Raw genomic sequence first — 25,582 nt, forward strand, 5'->3', positions numbered from 1 at the left:
TGCTTAGGCTATTGATAATGTTTTGTTTGCGATAATTCTCAACCTCATTAAATATTTTCATCAATTCAACCATAAATGTGTTGTTGTTGAGGGTATATAACTTCACAAACAACATTGCAGCTTTATATTCTAAAATGTCACAGGCAGGTACCTCCAGTTGAAGGTGGTGCTGACAAACCGGAAGTGGGGGGACAATTTGCGCAGAGGGTTGACAGATTTTGGGAGTAGGGGGGAGCGCCTGATATATAAAGTAGGATCCAAGAGGCAAATTGCAAGGCTATAGAGAGCTATTCTACTAGCAAAGCCGAGGGACCCCTTGTCGGCAAGAGTGAATTGGAGTAGAGATCTGAGTTGGGAAATAGATGATGGACTCTAGGTGCATATGTGCAGACGGGTGTCCCAGTTTAAGATCTCTTTGCAGTATCGGATGCAGGCCATAAAGCGGCCACATAGGTGGCAGTACCCCACCAACGACACTGGCGAAAATTTACAAAGGGTATGACTCCAGGTGTTGGAAGTGCCATCAAAGAGGTATGGGGGACTATTGCTTATGTGGTGGGGGTGCCAACGAATCCATTATGCTGGAAGGGCGTTCTGTCATGGATTAAGGGAGTTGAAGGGATTCAGAGAGAGGCCTCCCCGTGGCTACTCCTGTTTATTGTTAGGCTGATGGATGAGGAGCGTGAGGAGGTCAGGCATATGGCACAGGTCTTGCTGATGGCAGCCAGATAACTGTCTGGCCCAATGTTGGAAGAGGAAAAGGCTGCACACGTAGAGGGACTGGGTGGCAAAGGGCTGCGCCATATATTGTATGTAGTTTCTTACGCATCTCCTCGACGAATCAAGGTCCAACATTGAGGACATGTGGTGCCCCTTTTTCGAGAAATGCAGCCGATAAAGGTCCTGGGAGTGTGCTTGTTTTGATGAGTGTGGGGGATTCCTGTGAGACTATCGACAATTGCTAGGTGAGAACTGCATGGGGCGGGTTCGTTTTCAAGGTTGCGATGGCTTGTTGAATATTATTAATTGAGAAGAACAAGTTACTTACCAACTGGTAACGTTCTTTTGACTGGATGTTCCTCCAACGTATTCCTCATCTTTGACATGTAATGTCCAGTTTCGGCTGCTCCAAAAAACTTTTTCGGCAGAAGGTGCCCTGCGTCGAGTCGATGTCCCTCGAAGGCCTCATCGGATGTTATAAGTAGCATGCACGGCACCCGTTGGCATCAGTTCTGTTTTTCCTCTCCTCATGTCAGCAAAAATGCCCATAGCCACGGGCAGGACATTACTCAGCCTTGTAGGAACGAAAGCTGTAATAACACGGAAATTCTACAGAGGGGTAGGTTGGGAGGGCGATGAGGAATACGTTGGAGGAACATCCAGTCAAAAGAATGTTACCAGTTGGTAAGTAACTTGTTCTTCGAATGGATTGTGTCCTCCAACGTATTCCTCATCTTTGACAGACTCCCAAAGCAGTATCCATGTTTGGAGGAGGGTGAAGAATTTAGATATGCAAAGAGTTAAAGGGCAGAATAAAGCACTGCATTACCAAAAGCTACATCCTGAGCATGGGAAGTATCCAGAGAATAATGCTTAGTAAACATGTGGATTGATGACCATGTTGCAGCCTCACAGATTATTTTAATAGGGACACCCCTTTGCAGGGCTGTCGAAGAGGCCATGCCCCTGGTGGAATGTGCACGTAAACCTTCAGGAGGATCCTTGCCTGCCGGTCTGTAGCATTCAGAAATCGTGAGGATGATCCACCTAGACAAGGTCTGCTTGGAAGCAGCCTGGCCTATTTTGCGTCCAGTATACCCTACAAAGAGCTAGTCGTCCACTCTCAACTTGGACATCCTGGAAATATAAAAACGTAATGCTCTCCTTGGGTCCAATTTATGGAGCCTTTCCTCTTCCTTACTAGGATGCGGAGGAGGATAAAAGGCAGGCAACACAATTTTCTGACCTAAGTGAAAGTCGGAAACTACTTTAGGTAGGAAGAAAGGTCTAACCCTCAACACAACCCTGTACTTGTGGAACAAAGTAAAGGGTGGCTTGGAAGAAAGTGCCTGCAACTCGCTGACTCTACGTGCAACCAATAGTATTGTCTAAAAGGTTAACAACCTCAACGGACATGTGTGCAAGGGTTCAAATGGCACACTCATTAGGAATTTTAACACCAGGTTGAGGGCCCAAACCGGAACCTGGAAGGCAGAAGGTGGGAACACATATGTGAGTCCTTTTAGAAATTGAGTCACCAGTGAGATTTTGAAATAGGAGCATTCCTCAGATGAGCGCTTGAAGATGGAAAGCGTTGCCAGGCCACCTGAAGACCTTTGTGTGCTAATGAAAGTAGAAAGGATAGAACATGCGGAGTCGTACATTGAAAAGGATCAACATTCTTTTCCCTGCACCAGTCGCAAAACTTATTCCAACGGCAACGGTACAGAGACTTTGTTGCTGGCCTTCTGGCCGAAAGCTACACCTCCATCACGTCACCAGGAGGTTCCAATCCTTGTATCTCAACCTTTCAGAAACCAAGCATGAAGGTTGAGAGTGTTGACCTCTGGATGGAGATCCTGACCCTCCTCTTGCGAGAGAAGATCCTCTATTTGTGGAAGACGTATCAGAGAGGTGGGCATGTCCAGAAGGTCTGTGTACCATGTTCCCCTGGCCTAATCAGGAGAAATGAGGATCGTGTGGCTCCTGAAACCGTCTCAACCTCCTGATTACTTGAGGAATGACGGGGACTGGAGGAAACTCGTACAGCAGTGGGAATTCCCAATCCACCACAAACACGTCTCCTAAAGCTCCTCTCGGAGGAAATTCCCTTGAACAGTACCGCTCGCACTTCCGGTTGACCCCGGTCGCATACAGATCCACTTGACGGGTTCCCCAAAGGTAAAGATCTCTTGAAGGACTTCCTGAGCTAACTCCCACTCGTGGGAGACCGTGCTCTGCCTGCTCAGAGCGTCCGCCGCCGTGTTCTCCTCCCTAGGTAGGTGAACTGCCGACAGGGAGATTCCTTCTTGAATAGCCCAATACCAGAGCTGCGTTGCCTCTCTGCACAGAGGTAGTAACCCTACGCCTGCTCTCATGTTGAGGTAGTGCATGGCCATCGTATTGTCCGTCATTATGAGGACATGCCTTCCCCGCACAGACGGCAGAAAAGCCTTCAACGCTTGTCTGATTGCCCTCAGCTCCAAAAGATTGATGTGTAGTTTGGACTCCGATGGAGACCAACAACCGCTGACAGTCAAATCATTTGTGTGAGCTCCCCACCCTGTGAGTTAGGCGTCTGTCACTACAGTTATCTCCTGCCATGGTTGCCAAAAACGTTCTCCCTTCAGAATATTTTCCTCGCAGGCCCACCACAGAAGATCCTGCGAGACTCTGGTCGGGATCTGAAGTTGGTCCGACATCTGTCCCAAAAACTGTGACCATTGCGTTCTGAGAGCCCACTGAAGGGACCTCATCCACAGGCGGGCCTCTGGCACCCGAAAAATGCAGGATGCCATGAGGCCGAGCAACATCAAGAATTCAAAAGCCGGGAGCCTGTGGGCATTCTGGAATTTTGTTACCATCTGGAGAATGTATTGAGCCCTCACCTTGGGTGGGGAGCACTTTCGCCAAGGATGGGTCTAAGACAGCCCCGATGTACTGGAGCTGTTGGGAAGGTATTATATGGGGCTTCTTGAAATTGAGGGAGAAGCCTAGTCGGTGAAGGGATTGGCAGGTAACGTTGAGATGATCCAAGGCTTGTTCGGGAGAACGCACCCTGATTAGCCAATCATCCAGGTAGGGGTAGACGTGAATCCCCCCTCTCCTGAGATGCGCTGCCACTACCAGCATCAGTTTAGTTAACACCCTCTGGGCAGAGGTCAACCCGAATGGCAGGACTCGAAACTGATAGTGCCTCCAACAGCGAACCTCTGGTATTTCTTGTGCTTGAGATGGATCAGCACATGAAAAGAAGCACCCTGAAGGTCCAATGACACCAACCAATCTTGCAATTGGAGGGCCTGAAGGATCTGATAAAGAGTGACCATCTTCAATTTGTCCTTCCTGAGGAACTTGTTCAAGTATCTCAAGTCCAAGATGGGTCTCATTCCTCCGTCTTTCTTGGGGATCAAAAAATATGTGGAATAGCAACCCATGTTTCTCTCCGCTACAGGCACTGGTTCTAAAGCACCTTTCTCCAGCAGGTTTAAGATTTCCTGCATAATGAGTTTCCCCGGTGGATTGGTCTGAGGCTGCATTATAAAAGGAATGCAGTAACTGTGGGCTATTGTTTCCAGCGCCCAAGCATCTAAAGTAACGGCCTGCTAGTCGTCAAGATGCTGAGACAGTCTGTCCCTCACTTCTCACTTGTGAATTGTGACGCAAGCCTTCAGAGCGGTTTTAAAGTGGCTGCTGCAGACGCCGATTGCAAGGAGACTGCAGCTTGAGCTGGCTTGGCACCTCTACCTCGTCCGTCACAAAGACATTTTCGTTGGTCTCTGACTGCCCATTCCTCTTGCCCTTCCAAATGAGCAGTAACGAAAAGATCGACCCTCTCCAAGGTTGTCTGCGAGGACGAAAATGCTGAGGTTGCCTAACAGCGGCACCTGAAGACTTGGCTGCCGCCTCAGCGGTCTGCAACTTCAGAAGGCTCTGGTCAGCCTTGCTGCCAAAAAGATGAGACCCATCAAATGGCAGGTTGAGAAGACGAGCCTGCATATCAGGGGCAAAACCCGACTTCTGTAACCGCGCAAACTTGCGCATCACAGTGCTCATAGCCATGGACCTGCTGATGCTATCTGCAGTATCCAGCCCAGACTGAAGGGACTCGCACATTGCTTCCTTGCCGTCCTTAACAATAGCCAGGAAGCCGTTCCTTTCATCCCCTTCTGGAATATGCTCCACCGCCATAGATATGCACTCCCGCATTGTGTATGAAAATGTTGCCAAGGCACAGGTGGCGTTGGCCGACTTCAGCGCCATACTCCCTGCCAAAAACACCTTACGCCCCCATCCATCCACACGCTTATCGTCCCCATCAGGAGGGATGGTAGGATAGGGTATGCTGGATTGTTCGAGGTAGCCGTAACTGCCTGGACCACCAGACTCTCAGGAGTGGGGTGTTGGGACAGGTAGCCGGGTCACTACTGGAAGGGCAGTATTTTCTTGTAAGAGATTTGTCCACCACCGGATTAGTCTCTGGGGTCTCCCAATTCCTGGCCACCCTTTTTTGAAGAGCCACATGGAAAGGTAACAGGATCCGTAAGCGGACCCTGGTCCAAAATGTCAGTGAGATCATTCTGATCAGAATGCACTGGAGGTCTAGAGCAACCCAAATATTCAACAACTCTAGACATAAGTTGCTGGTAGTAGGAATCAGCATGTTCCCCTGGCTCTGGCTTGCTGAACTTCACCTCAGGAGAGGTGTCAATACCACTAGCATTATGCCAAGTGTCACAAAGATCTTGCATCCAAATCTCCTCTGAAATGAGACATTCAGGCACATTAGGGGTCCCATACTGGAGACCAAAAGGGGCATCGTCCTCATCCGAATGCTCCTCCTCCTCAAAAATCAAAGTAAGGACTTTAAAAAAAATCCTTTTTCGGTAGAGAGGCAAACATTTTCTCAGGTGCGGAACCCAGAGGCTTCGAAACAGTCGAAGCCGTCGACTTTGACTTAGCCAGTGCCTTTTTTGGAGGCTCCACAGGCCCTGGGGGCTGAACTGACAAAATCGGTCCAGCGGGTGTCGACATTTTTGGAGTCAACGTCGATAATGGCATTGAAGGCCCAACAGGGGTCGATGGCCCAATGGGTTCCATCGACGGCTTTGGCACCGAGGGCTTCGAAGGCATTGACAACCTTGACCGTTCACCACGTCTCGAGTGGTCCTTTGACACCTTGTCCGATCGAGGCCTCGAGGGTTCTCGATGGGGATCACGCCGTTTACTCTTGCTTCGGGGGTGTGCAAGTTTCCGGCCGAGACCACTCCTTGCCAGCTTCCACAGAGGGCGCGTACAGAGCCCTGCCTGGTTTGTCAAAGATTTTAAGCATCTCCACATGGAAATCTTTCCACTCTACTGTTGACTTCTTGGACGGGCATGTCACACTCTCGGGGGTGCCGCATGACGAAGAAGACGAGGAAGGCGACCGGTGGTGCCTTCTCCTCGAGTTCTTCGACGAGGACAAAGAGTGGCGGGAACCACTACAAGACCATGAACGCTTGGCCTTCTTCCGCCGAGGAGTGTCGCATCTGGTAACCTCGGTCTAAGGCCTAGCAGGTCGGGACTTATGGAGTTAGAACACCTTGCCTACCTGAAGCTTCCCCTTTTGATCCCGCAAGGCTTTTCCTGTCATGAATTGACACTTGGAGCACGTATCTGTCTCGTGGCCCTCATCCAGGCACCAGAGACAGACTTGATTCAGGTCTGTAATGGACATTTTGGAACCACAGTCCTTGCATTTCTTGAACCCGGATCGAGGGGTCGTCAGAGTAGAAGACTAAGACATGTTGATAAAGACCACAGTAAATACTTCACAAGTACGAGGCACGTCGAGTTTTTCGAAGCAAACACGTTTGTGGAAAAACGAAAGGGAGCCCAACAGGCGCTGTGCATGCTACTTATAAGATCCGATGACGTCACCCTCGACGGAGGCCTTCGAGGAACATGAAACAACGCCATCGACGCAGGGCGTTGTCTGCCGAAAAAGTTTTCCGAAGCAGCCGAAGCTGCTAGATATTGCATGTCAAAGATGAGGAATACGTTGGAGGACACAATCCATTCCAAGAACAAGTTACTTACCCCTAGTAACGCTCTTTCGAAAGGATGTTCCTCCCACGAATTCCTCATCTTATGTAAATTTATCTCCAGCTGCTTTCAAATTTCTTTTCACCAGGGGGCGGTGTGTGCCGTCTTGTTGAGTCGATGTCCCTCGAGGGCCTGCGTTCAACGTCATCATCAGTACAAAGTGTGCATGCAGCGCTCGTTGGCTTCAGTTCCGTTTTTTCCCCCTCCTGAAGAGTAATTACCATGTGTACCATAGACTCACAGAAAGCGTAAAGTGTATTAACATGTAAATGGTACAGCAGGGTAGGCTCGGAGGGGCAATGAGAAATACGTGCGAGGAGCATCCACTCGAAAGAAGGTTACTAGAGGTTGTAACTTTTTCTTCGAATGGATTGTGTCCTCCCACGTATTCCTCATCTCATGATAGATTCCCAAAGCAGTAATAATTTGGAGGATCGAGTACTAATTAAATGTAGATCTAATTATGGACTGAATGAAGGACTGCTTTTCCAAATTGTCCTTCCTGACTGGAAGATGAGTCCAGAAACTAATGTCTCACAACAGTATGAATAGACAACCAAGTGGCCGCTGAACAAATATCTTTGATTGGGACACCTCTTTGAAGAGCAGCAGAGGTTGTCATGCCCCTTGTGGAATGTGCCCTTCGGCCTTCCGACGGGTCCTGGCCCACTCATCTGTAGCCTTCCCCAATAGCCAGGATGATCCATCTGGATATGGTTTGCTAAGTAACCACAAGACCCAATTTAGGACCAGTATAGCCAAATTATAATTGTTAATTTTGGCAAAATGTAGCCATTCTGGATATATAGAAACTGAGAGCCTTTTGGGTCCACTCTATGCAATCTTTCCTCCTCTTTTCGTGGATGATGAGGTGGATAGAAAGTTAATTTTTTGTGACAAGTGGAAGTCGGAGACTACCTTTGGTAAAAAAGAAGGCTTTACCTTGAATGACCTTGTCTTTATGGAACACTGTATGTGGAGGTTTACAGGAAAGGGCCTGCAACTCGCTTACCCTGTGCGCTGACTTTTTGCAATAAGCAAAATGCTTTTTAATGTCAAGAGACTTAATGGGCATGAGTGTAAAGGCTCAAAGGGAATGCATGTTAAAAACCTTAACACCAGATTGAGATCCCATTCAGGGACATTGAATGGGATTGGTGGATATACATTAGCTTTGGCCTTTCACAAATTGAACAATTAGAGCGATCTTAGAATACGAGTCCTACTCTGAAGAGCGCTTAAAAATAGAAAGTGCTGCTAGGTAACCATTAATTGTTCCAATCTGGAGCCCCAGATTTGACAAATGTAATAAAAAGGAAAGCACCATGGGTGTGTCACATAGAAAAGGTGTGTATACATTCTTATCCCTGCACCAGCTGCTGATCTTGTTCCAACGGCAGCGGTACAGCAAAATCTCCATTACGTCATCCGGGAGGTCCCAATCCTTGTATCTCAGCCTTTTAAAAAAAACATACGTGAAGGCTGAGTGTCTTGACCTCTGGACGGAGAACCCAACCTTCCTCTTGCGAGAAAAGATCCTCTCTTTGTAGAAGACGCATTGGAGGGCAGATGGACGTCCAGAAGGGCCAGGTACCATGTCCTCCTGGCCCAATCCGAAGAAATTGGGTTCATGGATTTCCCGAACTTTCTCAACCTCCTGATCACGTGAGGAATGACGGGGACTGGAGGAAACTTGTACAGGAGTGGAAACTCCCAGTCCACCACGAACACGTCCCCTATAGCTCCTCTTGGAGGGAATTCCCTGGAGCAGTACAGTTCACACTGGCCACGAACAGGTCCACTTGAGGGTTCCCCAAAGGGTGAAAATCTCTTGAAGGACCTCCTAAGCTTGTTCCCACTCGTGGGAGACTGTACTCTGCCTGCTCAGAGCGTCCGCCGTGTTCTGCTCTCCGGCTAGATGAACTGCCGATAGAGATTCATTCTTGAATCACCCAGAACCAGAGCTGCATTGCCTCTCTGCACAGTGGTAGTGACCCGGCACCACCTCTCTTGTTGAGGCAGTACATGGCCACCGTGTTGTCCGTCATTATCCGGACGTTCTTTCTTCATACAGAGGGCAGAACGGCCTTGAGCGCTAGTCTGATTGCCCTCAGTCCAGAAAGTTGATATGTAGTTTGGACCCTGATGGAGATCTGAAAATCAGCGGTCTTTGATTGTTCGAGTGTGCTTCCCCACCCCTTGAGTGAGGCATCTGTCACTACTGTTATCTCTCTGGCCATGGCTGCCAAAAAGGTTCTTCCTTAAGAATCGTGCTTTCGCAAGCCCACCAAAGAAGGTCCTGAGAGACTCTCTGCGAGACTTGAGAACTGGGACCACTGAGTCCTGAGAGCCCACTGGAGAGATCTCATTCTCAGACAAGCCTCTGGCACCAGCCAATCATCCAGGTAGGGGTAGATGTGAATCCCCCCCTCTCCTGAGAATCGCTGTCGCCACAGTCATCAACCTGGTGAGAACCCTTGGGGCGGAGGTCAACTCGAAACTGATAATGAGAACCACCAACCGCAAACCTCATGTACTTTCTGTGCTTGAGATGGATAGGCATATGAAAGTAAGCATCCTGAAGATCCAATGATACCATCCAGTCTTGGATTTGGAGAGCCTGAAGGATCTGAGAAAGGTTAACCATCTTGAACTTTCTGAGGAACTTGTTCAAGTTTCTTAAGTCCAAGATGAGTCTCAATCCTCTGTCCTTTTTGGGTTTGGGAATCAGGAAGTATGGGGAATACCAACCCGTGTTCCTTTGCGCTACAGGTACATGTTCTATTGCACCTCTCTCTCAAAATTCCCTGGACATGGAGCGGATCCAGAATTTTTAAAGAGTGGTTCCCCGATGGATGATCCCAAGGCCTTTTTTGGAAAGGAAGGCAGTAACCTTGGGCTACCGTTTTCAGAGCCCACACATCTGAAGTAATGTCCTGCCATTCGCTCAGATGCTGATTAAGTCTGCCTCCCACCAGGGTCTTGTGAGTCAAGGCCTCAGAATGGTTTAGAGGCGGCTGAAGCAGTAGCTCATGGTAAGGTTGCTGCTGCTTGGGCTGACTTAGCACCTCCCACCGCGAGGGAATCTTCCCCTGGCCTCTTTGACCTGCTTTTCCTCTTTCTCTTCCAAATGAGGAGTAGAATAGAAAGGATTTACTGCTCCAGGAAGATGAGCCTAGATAGGGTTGTTGCGGCTGTCTAATGGCAGCGCTAAGGGATTTAGCCACCGCCTTTGAGGTCTGCTGCTCCTCCAAACTCTCATCCCCCTTGCTGCCAAACAGCCTCGAGCCGTCAAAGGGCATGTTGAGGAGTCTAGCTTGCACATCTGGTGCAAACCCCCGATTTCCTCAAACATGCAAATCTGCGTAACACTGTGCTAGCCGCCATGGAACTGCTGATACTGTCTGCAGTATCCAAACCTGACTGGAGACATTCACCCATTGCCTCCTTACCATCATTAATGAATGCCAGGAAGCCGTCTCTTTCCTCTCCTTCTGGGATGTGGTCAGCCACCATAGCAGCACAGTCCCACAGGGTAAACGTAAATCTTGATTAAGTGCAAGTCACATTTGTAGACTTTAATGCCATACTTCCTGTGGTGAAAACCTTTCTTGCTCAGGCATCCCCTCTCTTATCATCCCTATCATGAGGGATGGATGAGTATGCTGACTGCTTGGTAGATGTAGCAGCGTGAACCACCAAGCTTTCTGGTGTTGGATGCTTAGTGAGATACTATGGGTCGCTGCTGGATGATCTGTACTTTTTTGCAAAGTTTTTATTTACTGCAGCTGCAATTTGTGGTGTCTCCCAATTTTCTGAGACCCTCTTCTGTAACGCCATGTGAAAAGGCAAAATTGGGTCTTTCTGAAGACCTGATCCAAGATGTCGGTCATGTCATCTTGCTCAAACGCAGGATGGAGTAGGCCTACTCCATCCTAAAAACCCAATAACCTTTCCCATGATTTTTCTGTATGAAGAGTCAGCATGTTCAGTTGGGTCTGGTTTGCCAAACTAGCTCTGGCGAGGTATCCAACCCACTGGCTGACTGAAGATTGTCATATAAATCTCTCAGCCTAGACTCAGAGATTAGTTCCTCTGGCACATTAGGGGTGCCTAACTGTAGGCCAAAAGGTGGTATATTGTTATCAGAAGGTTGATACTCCTCATATATGGCTGACAAAGGTTTGTAAACCTTTTCCTGTACCACTTCTGACTTTGACAATTTTCAGAAGAAGCCGTCTACAACTGCTTCGAAGTCAGTGCCAAATTAGTCAGCGTCGACTTCCGTATCGGCATCAACAGTTCCGACGCCGACCAAGTCGGCAAAGGCATCGACTTTTTGAGCTTCTTTGATGGAACCCTAGATGGAGTAGGGTCCTGACTGGTTGAAGCCCTCGATTTTTCGTTGTATTGAGAAGTTTCTCGATGCAAAACCAGCTTAAGGCTCGGTTTCGAAGATTTCGTCTTCGACTTCCTTTTGTCGTCCTTTTGCAGAGCGACAGGGGCATGGCTTTTCTGCTTGCCTTTCGAGGGGGTTGAGGCAGCATTCTCAAAAATGTTTAGAATCTCACCTTGAAATCCGCCCCATTTTCCAGGGGACTCCGATTTCGTAGAACACCCGATTACCTCAGTCGAGCCATCACTGGAGGTCCAAGGTGACCTATGCCGCCTTTTCTTGGCCTTATTTGAAGACCATGAGTGACTTCTCGATCGAGACTGTTTGGATTCTTTGCATCGGGAAGAATCTCTCGACTCATCAGTCTTTTTTGAACTCTTTGAACTCTTCGAAGGTAACTTGGAAGGTAACGTCCCCACCGCCAATCTACCTTTGCTCTCCCTGAGAGCCTTCTTGGTCATCGGCGGACAGGAGCCACAGTCTACGGTACTCTGCCCGGAACCTACACAACACAGACATATGCGGTGGGAGTCGGTGATCAACATCTTCGACACACAGTCTTGGCACTTCTTGCAACCCACCTTGGGCGTCGAAGAAGACTTTTTTACGAAAAGCTATTTCACAGAAGAACCGAAGCACGCCGTAATTCTCTCAAAGCGTTCACTGAGAAAAATGGAACTGAAGCCAATGGACGCTGCATGCGCTATTTGTACTGATGATGATGTTGACTGTCGAACGGAGGCCCTCGAGGTGCATCGACTCGTCGATATGGCACACAACGCTCCATGTCGAAAAGATTTTCCGAAGCAGCTGAAGCTGGAGATAAATTATCATAATATGAGGAAAACGTGGAAGGACACAATCCATTCGAAAGAATTGTTTCATATTACCTTGTTTACAAAATGTTAATAAAAACTCAATTTTGAAAAAGAAAATGCACATAAATTGTAAATTGTATGTTAACAATTTTTATAGTAATTTTCCATTCCTAGATTGTCTGTATCCCAGAAAACGAACTACAACAAACACCACAGTGTAAAGAGAAGGGTGCATAAAAGGAAAGTAAGAGTTCTGAAAATGCCATCACAAAACAGACTTAATGATTGTCATATTTTTATCAGTGTCTGAGATTTTCTGTATATCGTCAAATGAATCTGCATTTCACAATTATTCTTTGCAGCATAACCGATCCAAAAACACTTATGTAGTACCTTCTTACACAAAAATTGATAATTGTGCTCTAGAACATCATTAATCTTGTGAACAATCTTTCTTCCTGCATAGCAGCCAAGCTGAGGTGTGCGTTGTAGTATTGCAAAGCTACACAGGTGTTGGAGTCCTAGACTAGCAAGAGACCCTGTGTGCTGCTTTTTCTGGACCGATATACATACCCTTTTTCCTCAGATGAGTCAGAAACAACTGGTTTATCAGGGACACGACTGATGTGCCCTTTAGAGACGCTTCCGCACTCAGGGTGAGCATATCGCAAAGGTAGCCTGTGAAAGTCTTCTTGCACAGTTGCTTGTGGCCCATTTGGTTGTTGGGCAACATTATTGTATAGATGCCTTTAAATGCCCCCCCTTAATCCCCAATTATTAGTTTGTGACCAAGCCTAGTCCCAGTTGTGTGAAAGGAAACGGGTGAAGCCATAATTATTCTTGGCTTCTGCCGGCCTCATAATTTGAGCAAAGGAGAATGAAGACCAATACTGGCTGATGGGCGAATGGTTTCTGGGATTCCAGAGCAAAATTCACATCTTGAGTTGCCCATTAAAGTTTGAATGTGGTGCCCATCAGTTCCTAAGTGGACACTACAAATTTCAATGGATGAACCCTCCTTTTAAGAAGCATTACCTTGTGTTGCTGCTGCAGCTTGGAAAAGTCTGCAGTTACTGTATGACTGCTGAGACCAGAGAGAACCTATGGAGTGCCCCATTCAACTATCCCGGCAGGCACTGTTGAGTTGCAAGTCTCAAATATTCCGTTTCGAGAAGAATCCTTGGGGCTCATCCCTGCACATATCAGTCACAAAGAAGTGGGAGAACTGAGCACAGTTTACTGATAAAGCCTAATGAATAACATAGCAAAATTAAAGAACTTAAAAAAACTATATATGTATTGGGACTCGAAGGAATCCATTTCTTTACCTGAACTGCAACTGCTGGGCAGGACTGCATCTACCTGGTTCTCGGAACCATAACGATTGCAAACAGCAAAGCTGCGCCATACCCAAGCTACAACAGTTCCTGTGCCCCTGACCATGAGCAAAATGGCTGCGTGGTGATTTTTTGGTGCCCTCTAACTAAGGAACAGGCTTTGTTGCTGTGCAGTATATTCACAGCCGTGAAGGCCATGCTTGGCTGTTTGCCAACATGCGCTCTGACATAGAAATAACAAAAGCAGCCCTGTCTGAATGCAAACTGGTTCCAACTGGGCCAGGTGCCTCAATCCATGTACCTGTTTATTAGCGTGAAAAGAAATGTAATGTTGTCTCCACTGGTTGGGACGACACCAAATGTTTTAAGGATGGAAGGGATATGAAAGGAGGGCTGAGTTTACCCCCAGAGAAGGTGTGTTCATATTAATGGCAACCCTGAGCCATTAGTCACTGGACTGACTGGTATTGCTTCTGAGCGACAATCTTGAAGACTTCACAGAGGCTGCTGCTGAGGGCTCCATTGCTGGATACCGGATCCTCCTGCAAGGCATAGCTTGGCTACTACATATCCAGGGGGAACCATTTTTGGCAATCCTTTCACTTCATCTAGCAGGCACAGTCAGATCCTCCATCTCTGCAGATGCTGTGTGCCCCACTGAAGGTACATGCTGTGTGTATTACCAACCGGGAGCCTTGTTTTGCTGCTAGAGAAAATAATAGCATCACCATCAGCAAAAGTGCCTGCTCCATCTCAAGGGTCATACTCCTCTGCTACCCTTTCTTCGAGGGATCGTCCACTCTTGCGATCCGTAGCTTTAATGGAGCATGCACCAACCTGATGTGAAAGGTCAGCATTTCTGAATTTTCTCCAATGCAGCAGTGTTCACAGACTAGTGGGTTGCCTCTTGGGGGTCAACCAAACTCGTTTGTATTGTTGGCCCGAACCCGACATCAGACCCTGAAGCCTGGAACCAACACCTCTTTGCACCCTCATCTCTTAGCAGTCTGTGGCACCCTCTAGCAGCATTTTCCTCATTGTTGGGTTTTATGGCCCCTAATCAATCATTGGTCTCAACTGTCTATGTCTGGGGGCTCTACTGCGGACCACACTCAAGAGCACAGGACTGTGACAACATCTGCCCCTGGATCTCTGATCCACCTCTACAGTATTCTTTTCCGGGCAGCTTCTATGTCTAATCTTGGCCTAAAACTCCTCTGTGGGGGTTCCTCATCACCTTCAGTCCACAGATTGCTTATTCTAATTCCAATACAATGTTGGTAACTTTTCACAGTTCATATGGAACTATTATAAATGATATTTCATTACTAAAATCTTTTATGTACCTTATAAAAATTGATAGTTGATTTATTTGAACTGTCATTTGGTCGCCGTTTGTGGCCACCCCATTGATTTTATTGTTCTAGTTCTACAGCTAGAATTTACCTCTGACAGAGATTGATTATTTCATGCAAAGGCTTTGGAAAACAGAATATTTCCAGTAACATAGTGTAGGCATTCCTTTTCGTGTTCTTATGTGTGTGTTTGTGTGTAAACTGTACCTACCTACTGCTATCCCTTCCCCCTACTAAACGTCAAGAATTGACTGTTGTTATTTTTTATTATTATGTATTATTAATTTGTTATGCGCAACCAAAAGAGGGCCCAGAGGCATACGGGCGCAGATCAGTTGGAGGAGATGAGTCGAGAGAACCTGAGAAGGAGACAACTAATTATCTGAACAGGTGGGTTTTGAGGTTTTTTTTTATTCTTTAACCGAAGCACTGTTTTTATAGCAGAAGGTAGAGCGTTCCATGTAGTAGGCGCACTTGACCGAAAAGCGCCCTTTCTTACAAATTCCAAAGACGTTTTTGGGACCTCAAGGTTTCGATCTCCATTTGAGAGATTGTTTTATTGGCTTAAGTTTTAGCCTGTTGATTAGATAAATAGGTGCATCACCTGCCAGAGCGTTAAATGTAATCGTTAGGAGACTGAATTTCACCCTTTGCTTGATGGGCAGCCAGTGTAAGTTCCTTCTTATCTCAGAAACATGGGTGTAATTTTTAGGCCCATAATAGCTTTTATTGAGATATTCTGGACTACCTGAAGTTTGTTCAATTCAGCTTTGTTTATACCAATAAGCAAAGAGCTACAATAATCCAGTTTTGCTGATATAATAGCTCTTGCGATGGTTTCGCATCGTGTCTGTGACAGAAAAGGTTTTATATGAGCCAGGAGTCGAATGTAGTATGCAGGTGAGGAAACTAGATTATTTACATGCGCTGACATACTTAATGATTGCTCGAAGGTAACTCTGAGGATTTTTATTTTATCCTTCGCTTGAATGGTATGGTTACTAGCTGCCACTTGTCGAGTCAGGAAACACTCAATTGAAACCCTTCTTATCTAAGCCCTTACCAGAGGTCTTCTGGAAAACAACCCTCAAAGCTACCGCAGTTGAAGTTTGACTTTTCAAATTAACAGCATTTGGCAGTTCATGTTTGCCTAGCGGGAAGACCATCCAACACATGTAAGATCCCTCTAACATGCGGCCAATGTTTATTATTTGGGGGTACTCCCCTATTAATTCTAATGATACACAGATCTCGGGTGAAGTGTGATTCACGTCTGAAAGCACACCAAGATTATTAGACATCTGATTTAGAAACTGCCGTACCTGCTGGTCTTTTGACATTCTCTAACTAGTAGTGTCTCAACCTCAACACAAAGCATTCTTCATCAACATATACTTACATGTCCCAGCACAACAAATACTTCCCTTCACAGAAAGCAAGCTCACTGTTTTAACATCTGTGTGGAGTGACCAAGTGCCCTGCCTTATTTTTGGGACATCAAGTGGGGTGACCATTAGGGGAGGGTACGTATCTAAGTGAATGGGTAAAGGGCCCAGGCTAGTCATAGGGAGGTTCCCCTATTCACTACAACCTAGTCTGCACCACTAGGCAGTGGCAAGCCACATACACAACCAACGGTATCTATACGAACTAGTGGGTGGATCCCTCTGTTCACTGCCACTTAGTCTAAACCACTGGGCAGAGGACATTCACATACACAACACAAAATGCTACTGTATCTTTACAGGAGAATGCTTTAGAAGAAAGACTCCATACTGGAATTCAAAGACGGCTAATCTGGCCATTAGAGCCTCGGTCCATAAACAAACTAGAAATTGTACCCAAAACTCCCACACACCTTAAACACTAACACCAATGACAACCAATTTTAATATTCCTGCACGGGTGCAGGCTTTTTCCAAAGCCAGCAAAGGGGTACGGGGAGGGACACCAGTGGGATATAGGAGACATGCACATATAGGTAGTATTAGTGTGGATATTTGTTAGGGAAAGACCAGCCAGACTTATTTCTTTGCTTGAATGTTGCCAGAGGAGTTATCTGTGTTTAATAAAAATGTGTTTTCCTAATATTTGTGGTCGAGTTCTTTTGTGGATCCTACTTGGCTAGAAGGAAGCAGACAATCTATTTCTTAATGTTATATGACTGTTTCATTGCATCTTAACCACCCCATTGTCATTGTTAAAGAGTTGCACTTGCAGACTAAGCCACGTGGGCCAACAAGTGAGCCATGGAAAGGTTGTGGGGAATACTGTTGCCAAGTCGTTTGTCATTCTGCTGCCTCACACTGAGCACAGGTAAGAGAAAAACTGAATGAGCCGAGAGTTTCACTCAAGGCTATGGTGACTTAAGCCGCAAACCTGTTTTCACAATTAGCAGTAAATTACATCTTAGTATCTCTGTTGGTAGTGGAAAATCCCTCTACTTGTTTAGTTATACACATTTGGAGGGGAAAAGTCTCATAGTGCACTGAGGGGCAAGAATGGCCACGGTTCTCAAACAGGGACACCAAAAATGAATCCTCTCGAAATTCACTATGGTCTTACCAGTTCCAATTCCACTGAGTACAGCACCATCAGTCAGCCCAGTCGTCACCACGTTGTTAGTAAGAGCATTGTGGGGAGCCAAGCTTGGCAAAAATAGGCACCTGTTCAAAATAAAAGGGGATTTCTTTGGATTAAAGGGTATGAAAAACAAACACACATTTTAAGATGAATGCATCCTAACGGCCATGTAATGCACTGCTGCATGATTCAAGAATGTAAAGCTTACAATTGGAAATCGAGATGTTCTTTTAGGACATTTGAAAAATAAGTAGGACAGATAAAACATTCTGTTGCGACTATGCAGTATTACCCTTTATTGCATATATATTGAATGCAGTAGTTAAATAGTCAATTCAAGTATCCAACTGTTCAAATGGCTGGCATAAGATGCCAATTGCAGAGAGTACATCATAACGTGTGGCTAATCAAACGTTAAAAGACATACGCGATTTTTTGCAGAAGTCCTTCGTAAATCTCTTGTGCATCACAAATAATCATGCTGGATTGTACAATGATATATATTTCAAAACTGAAACTGTCCAATAATTTCAGTCAGTCTTTGTTAGTTTAAGTTATACACATGAAGAGAGGAGGACACAAAAGTCTTTAGAGCACGTTTTGGCACAATGTATTGCTCATTTAAAAACGCGCAATGTGCTTTGCTATGAATGTGATTGAGTTCAAATTATGGGCAAGGCATTTGTCGGGCACTGCCAAGGTGGCATTAACTCACCAGCGATGGTAGCAGCTGTCAAATTGTGTGAATACCTGCGAATATTATAGCAGTGCTTGACAAATATCTAATGCTTACACACAAGCTAAAACTACACCAGCAGCACATTTACAGCGCCAACGAAGTCATTATCTTTCTGAAGACTGCTTTGAAAAAACACTGGCAAGGTCAAAGTGCATTCAAGAGAGGTGTGGGAGTAAATAACCAAACACCTACACGCTTTGTGTCCCTCCTCATGTGCCATTGTTCCATAGCTGTACTAGTAGTATCGTTTCAGCTTTCAGGTGGCGCTTTAGCACCACCTAATAGCCAACATTAAAAAGACACTAGTTAACAAATGGCTTTGATCATTTTAAGCATGATCGATGGGAAATCGGCTCTGGACGTCCTGTGGATTTGATTTAACCTGCATAATGAACAAATTAATTTGGCAGAGCACACGATTACCCGGTCAAGGCAAAGACTCTGTGGTGGAGTTAGGCCTTCGGCAAATAAGCACGTGTCCCTCTATCCATGACTCATTGCAAAAGAAGTTCCACCAGCATCAGCAGAGATCAGTGACAAAGGGGACTCGTGGTTCTGATGTACAGGCCTCCCTCGAAGATTCTTCTTCTTTTGAAATAGCACCTGCTGTATTGTAGATGCGGACATCAGGAAGCATAGATGTGATTTTATGAACGGCCCCATCACAGGACCATGGGAGTCTGAAGCTGGATGCGATGTAGGTATTTTATAACTGGAAATGTCACCATAGCGCATTTAAAAAATCAAATACAAAAAGAGTGACCAGTTTCACAGTAATCATGGTTTATCAACCAGATCGGGGTGTCGGTGGGGGGTTGTGAAGGAATCTATGGGAAGCAGATAGCATAATTAATGTATTCTTCTAACGGATAACTTCCTTTTGAGAGATCCCAAATCAGTACTATATTTCAGGACTGGTGGGTAGCAGATCACAAATAACTAATACAATCAGAACTTCAAAACTGGCATCCACACCTGTTAGGAAAGTGTAAAGATTGGAGGGGGGTGTCTGTACTCCTGCTCGCTATATGGCAGAGGAGAGGCACAGAGGAACCCAGCCAAGATTCTCTATATTGGTAAACGTGGTGAGCAATCAAGGCCTAGCTTCTCAGCCGGTGATGCGGGCTGGTTCTTAAGTACAGCGTAGTCCCCAAGCACCCACAAAGGAATGTCCACACACTATGTTAGTGAAACACAGCTCTTTATATAAATAACGTTCACGTTATATAAACAATCACAATAACACACTTTGTGCTCCGACAATTCTAAATGGTAAATATATGCAGTTCTCGGTGTTACCACTCTTACTCTGATTTCATTAAAATGTGACCACTGCTGACAGCCCCAAAAAGCATAAGAATCAACACAGTAAAACCAGATCAACTATAGAGTCAGGAGGAAGACAAGTTGGTTAGACAATTGGCAGAATGCTGGGCCCCTACCACTAGGCACAGTTCTGTATGAGGACCCCCCCCCCCACCTGGGCAACCTGTAAATGAAGATGCGCTACAAGGCCAGTCCATATATTGTCTATTAGAGTCTCATCTCCTTCTATAAAAGTTATACTGCCCCAAAGTACCTGGTTTTGTAGAGTTCTTCGGTGAGTCGTCGACAGACCCTGCTTGAGCGCACTCCCTTTAAGGCAGGAACCGTGGGTTGTCGGGATTTGGGGAAGAAACAGGTGAATATTGTCGTAGAGGGAGCAGCTACGATCTTCGCGGTGCTCGTTGACGAAAGCTCGTGAACGTCTTATGAAGAAGAGGCGTGCGGTGCACCTCAACGAGTGTTCGTTGCCGCATATAGTCAATCAAGAACTTTGGCCCAGCAAGGTCATCGGCGTCTGCCGTTGACGAGCGGGGCGGGACCACGGCTGGCTTCAGTAGCTTCGTCAGCCATCTCTGAGCTCTTGGGGTGGTGGGAAACCCACTGGTGGATTCTCCTCGGTGGTCTTGACTTTCTCCGGCAGGACAAAATTGGTCGACGAGGATGAACAAGGGAGTCTTTGGATCAAAATGTTCTTAGGCAATGGGAGCACTGCAGCTCTGGTCCACGATGACGGCGGTCGTGGACGGCTGTCTGGTGCTTCCCTTCGTTCTCCTTGGCAGTCCCAGTCTCAGGTCGGTAGCCTTTCGTAGGTCTGTCTACCAGGGAGCTTTGGCAATGATCAGCTGGTGCACGATGGTCCCTCGTAGCTCGGGGAGAGGTCTCCTAGCCAGGTCCTCTCTTGGATCAGTTCCTTGAAGGCACAGCAGCTTTCAGATTAGCGAAGGACAGCAGCAGCTGTTCTTCTTCCAGTGGGCTTCTAAATGATTTCTAGCAGTGAGAGGCTCCAGATATACTGTTGATCTCCCATTCACTATGGTGGGTCACACTCAGGTAACCAATCAGCCAGAAGGGCATTCAGGCAGTCCGGCCGCCAATCAGGCGCACGGTGCATTCAGGCCACTCGTCTCCATCCAGATACTCACAACACAGAATTTGGATTCCGACAAGCACTCTGCCATTCAGCACTATACACTGCATTTATACCAGTTTCGGGCAGGGCTGTCTCAGTCATTGTGCCAAACACCAGATACTAGACACCATAACACAGAATTCATATTCGTCACACACTCCATTCACCCAGGTCCCATCCGACAGGAGTACCCACAACATACAGTCATTGGGAAGGCTCCAGCCAGTCTGGCCTGGACGTCCCCACAACACCATAAATGGAACTTTCACCGAACAGCCAGTCAGGGGGAATGGACAGAGTCAGGGCTTCCTGGGAATTCGTGAAAAGTAAGGTAACAGGCGATAGGGGGAAGGGACAGAGTCAGGGCTCCTTGGGAACTCGGGAAAAGTAAGGCAACAGGCGATAGAAAGCAAGAGGCCACATGGGCCATCTTGTTTCCATCAGGAATCCACAAATTCCAATGACACGGTTTGGGCATCCCAAAATGGAGGATGCGCAGGGCACCCGTCAATTCAGCACAGAGCTGCCACCAGCCCATAACCTGCTCTGTTGGCCACACACAGGTGCCCAAAAACATACACTAGGAGTACAGGTTCGTACTTCCACCCATGGGTGCCATAAGGGTATCCCAAGAGTCTGTTCACCAAACCAAATACAGGAAGAGCCGCACCGGCAGGAGTCCCCCATGAACTCCTGCACGGTAAACCAAACAGAACATACATAAAGCAATAAAGGACAATGATTCGGAGGCCCTGTCTCTCTGATGTATTTCCAGCATGACAGAAAAATTCCCATTTATGTGTAATTTTCCCTCCAGTTGGGTACCCCCCAACTTTTTGCTGATGTTAAACACCATAGTCTGACTTTACCAGAGGAGCACAGCCTCCTGCTGCACTCCTCTGGGCTTTTCGCTCACTTTCTATGGGGAAACTGACATGCCGTTAAGACAGTCAGTACTGGGAGACCGTTTCCCTTAGTCCTTTCCAATGTTGCAACTTTTCTGCAACATGTAACAAGTGCACAATGTACCTTCCAGTACAGTGCACGTGGGTCTATTAGTCATTTCCAAAGGCCCTAGATAATCTCGAAGGATTTTTTAGAAGTGCAGATGTGCCTTGGACAGGGCTGGTGTTTGGCACGAGCAGGTGGCCTGGCTCCAAAATGGCCATGCCACAACGTTCTTTGTCATGTCCTTTGGCCATCTTGCCCCATCAACTTCCCTAAGTTTAGCCGACCCGGGTCAGTCCTTATTTGGGCATGCATTTTCGCACAAAGCTCCAAGCTTTCGCGGACTTCTGCATGGCTTGTGTGTGTGCTTCCAGGCTGTGGTCTGGAACGTCTAGCTCCAATTCACATATTGGGTGCCAGAAAGTCTGAATGCTGTGAATGCCTGGGACCACCGTGGTTCGTGATTGGTCCACGTATGGTATGCCTGTATGTGAGCAGATCTCCCATTGGGTCCTCTTCATTTTGGCGTGAAGGAGATTCTGGATAAGAGAAGGCCCCAAACACCCATACCATGTCGATGTCTGGAGTTCTCACTGAACGAAGGATAGGATCCAAGTATCCTGAAACTAAGAAGCCAAGTCGAGCAACTGCTGGTGACCCGCTGGAAGGTTTGGCACCCTGAGCCTGCTGTCGTCCCGTGGGACCCCTCTGCATCTGGTCATCCTAGAAGGTCTGTGAAGACGCTTCGACCCATTGGAATAGTGGGACCAACTATTCTCGGCACCTTGGTCAAACCCTGCAAGTAAGCTCTCTCGGAAGTGTCCCTGGGCCAACTAGTCGGATGACCAGTTTACGCAGACTCTTTGCCCTGATACTGCTGCCGTTTCGAGGAGGCCCTCGAAACTTGGTGCATCACTAGCTCTGTGTTCACGGCACTCTCACACCGAATTTCGTTCACTTGGCGTTCCAAGGTCTGAAGTGAACTGAGTTCGTCAGAACCAGAGTATACAAGGTTACTGTGTCGCCCAGCCGTGGTGATGAACTTTGCAGGTGCGTTGCATTTGTGGGCCTCTTGCCCCTGAAGCCTGCTGCAGTGAAAATGGCCTGATCCATTCAACAGGAGCGGAGAAATCGCCACTGTCCCGTTTGGGAATCATCACTGCATCTTCACCGCTGAAAGCCGCAGAGCAGCCAAATTGCTGCACTTGAACCTGCAACGAAAGTGTACTTGACTGCTGAAGTTTGGTCCAGAGTGTGCTTCTGGGTCGATGAGTAATCGCAACCCTAAGCGGTGGCCCCTGGCGCCCCCACCCATTTTTACGCACGAGTAGCCCCCGAGGGCCCTTCTCCTTTCCACTGCTAGTGTGTTACTGTTAGGCAGAAACCTGTGCTGTTCCCTCTGGGACCACTGCAAAAGATTTAAGACTACAGGTGTTTGGCAGTAAACCCACTTGGTAGCAGTCTGTACCACACATATTCACTTGGTAGCTGTGGCTGAGCAGTCAGACTTCCCTCAAGAAGAGTTAGGTAGTATACAGAGTATTCACAATAGATCAAAAGAACAGAGTAGAACAAGCAAACACTGACCAGAGCTTGGTGTAAAAGAGATACAATTATTGATTTAAAACCACATCTAATAAAACACGCAGACACTAATATTAAGCAGTTCAAAAACACGCTCACTAAAAGATATACACTCTCTTAAAAGAATATTAGACAAGTCTTAAGTAAAGCCCCACTTATTTTCAGACAGCGGTGAGCGCTTAACGTAGATGGCACTCTAATAATTTGGTTTAAAAGGGAGAGAAAGGCAGAACATAAATTGAAACAGATCCCAACACTTTCAAAAGAACACAGCAAGAGAGGAAGGCAGAGTCAAACCGTGAAGTTAGAGTTCAGAAAGCCGGATCCTCTTTAAGAGGATCAGAACGAAATGTGTCACACGGTTGAAAAGTGCACAAAAGTCTCGAAAAGGTTCAGAAAGAGTTGGACCAAAAGAAAGGGACCAGTTAGATGGTCAAGGCGGCCAGCCCAGTCCAAAAGGTTAAGGGATTATTATTACCTTGTAGCAATCTTTAGAAAGGCAGGCCTGGCGGACACGGTACTTTAAAGTGGTGAGAATACTCTAGCGGGGGCAGTTGTTCCTGGCAGCGGATGCAAGCCGGTGCTTCGTCCGGGGGAAGAGAGGATCTCGTCGGGGAGGAAGACAGGAGTCCGTTGCACTGCCAGGGATGAAACCAGCCGCAGAGTTCTCAGGTCAAAAAGGAGCGGTCCTTTGATTCGTGGTCCAGTGGTAAGTGGCTATCCGGTTGCCGGGTTGCTTGGCACGGGCAATTCAACCACAAGACGTCCTGGGATGCGAGGAAAAGAAGGTAAACTGGTTGTGCCCACCAGTCAGGGGAAGAAGACTCTCCAGCCGGGAGATCTTCTCTGTAGTCGGTAAGTGGTGAGTCGGTTCCGCAGGGCTCCACCGGTGGTGTCGTTGTAGCAGGTCGGCTCAGCTTCTCCCTCGTCGGATTCTCAGGTCCTGTGGCGACTTCTAAAGTTCCAGTCCCAAAAGCCCTGCTTTTATGCAGCACACCCCCATTCACTCAGTCTAGCTGTCAATCAAACATGCTAAGTGGTGAGCAGGTGCGACTTGAGTTACCAAGGTAACTCAGTCTAGGGTGCCTAAACCCCCTCCCACGCCCCCTGTGGTACCAAGAGTGGCACCACGTTTGGAGGCTTCTGTGGAGAAGCACGCCAAAAAGTGGAACAAAGGGCTCGACTTGGGTTGGAGTTACAGAAGAGAACACAAACGCCATTTTAGAATCGAGTCCTGGCAAAAAATACCAACCGGCGAATTAATATTAAATAAATAAACCAGCGGTATGTTCGAGGCTATGAGAATTAAATAATTAAAGTTGGTAGCCTCGAACAATGGGAAAATCCCATAGAGATATATTTGCGGTCGAATATATAAAGTAGTATCCACTGCCACCAGCCAAAACTTGATCAGGGGGGACGGAGACGTGCCCCCTCGACTAACAGACCCCGGGGCAATCGAATTGCCCCGACCAGTATGTCCACAATATGATGGTTTGTACTGGTTTCTGTTCATAATTTGGGACTAGTAAAGCCAATGGTGACTTTAGATGCCCTGGGAGACAGTAGTCAGTCCCAGGGTTTGGAGTCTATGGTGGGGTGTCACTATGACACCCCTGTGTCACTGCACGGAGGGTGCTGTGTAACACACATAGTAAACACACATGAGACCCTATGGAGTAAAGGACCCCATAGCCCATAAAACACATTAACAGTCAAAGGAACACCACAAATCATGTCCAAGAGTGGGAGAAAAAGAGCCTCACTCTTGGCAGGAGAAAAAAACAAACTCCAGAAATCCAGCAAAGCTGCTGGGGGACTCACTAGGTTAGGAAATTCAGCCTAAACAGAGAATTCTCCCTAACAGTTACTTACTAAACAAAATCCGCTTGGGGCGTTGATTGGACGTCTCGAGGAAGAGTTAGTGGAACAGCAAGTAGAACATCACCAAAACTGACAAGCAGCCTGTATTCTCAAGAATCCAGGAACCAGGCCTCCTCAACTAGAGGCAACTCTTCTTTACAATACACCCCTCTGCTGTTCTGATAATAGACAGACAGAGGTGTTGATCATAAAAAAGAGCGGGGAACACGTGCACCGCCAAACCAAAGCTGCAAGGAAAAAACACAGATCAGTAACAAATATGGGCCAGACTGCATATACCTGTAAACAGTGAAAACAATAGTAACTGTTAAGGAGGTCTTGCTATGGCATAGGGGGTCTGAACCTATGTGGAGAACCGAGCACAGAATAAGCCCCTTGGAATTGGGAAATCTAAAGAGTGTCTTCTTATAGAATGTAAGAAAGGTGCTTACCGGAAATGTCAGGAGTTCCAAACAGAAAACAACGGAGGGATAAAATAATAAAGAGGAAGGTTAGTGTAGGGAAGTTCACCCGGGCGGCACGAGGAACACACTAGGAACGGGTTGGTGCACTGGGCAGCCTCAGAACGTGTCAATTCGGGATCCAGTAGAGAGTGAGTTAAGTAATGAGGATTCAGGTTCTTAACAGTGCAAGAAGGTATTCCAAAGGAAAATGGCAATGTAAGTTAGCAGGTGCA

General features: G+C 46.9%; 1 protein-coding gene across 5 annotated transcripts in view; it reads right to left on the bottom strand.

Annotated features, from left to right (window-relative positions):
- Window positions 1-25,582, bottom strand: part of WDFY3 (WD repeat and FYVE domain containing 3) — a 2,538,776-nt gene that overhangs the window by 1,697,740 nt on the left and 815,454 nt on the right. For all 5 annotated transcript variants that reach the window (XM_069630405.1, XM_069630406.1, XM_069630403.1 and 2 more), the window contains one exon: window positions 17,279-17,379. In XM_069630405.1, the coding sequence (XP_069486506.1) occupies window positions 17,279-17,379 (101 nt within the window). The remainder of the gene's footprint in view (window positions 1-17,278; window positions 17,380-25,582) is intronic.

This window comes from Ambystoma mexicanum, chromosome 6q (genome assembly GCF_040938575.1).
Source record: "Ambystoma mexicanum isolate Mex_15411 chromosome 6q, UKY_AmexF1_1, whole genome shotgun sequence".
Lineage (NCBI taxonomy): Eukaryota > Metazoa > Chordata > Amphibia > Caudata > Ambystomatidae > Ambystoma > Ambystoma mexicanum.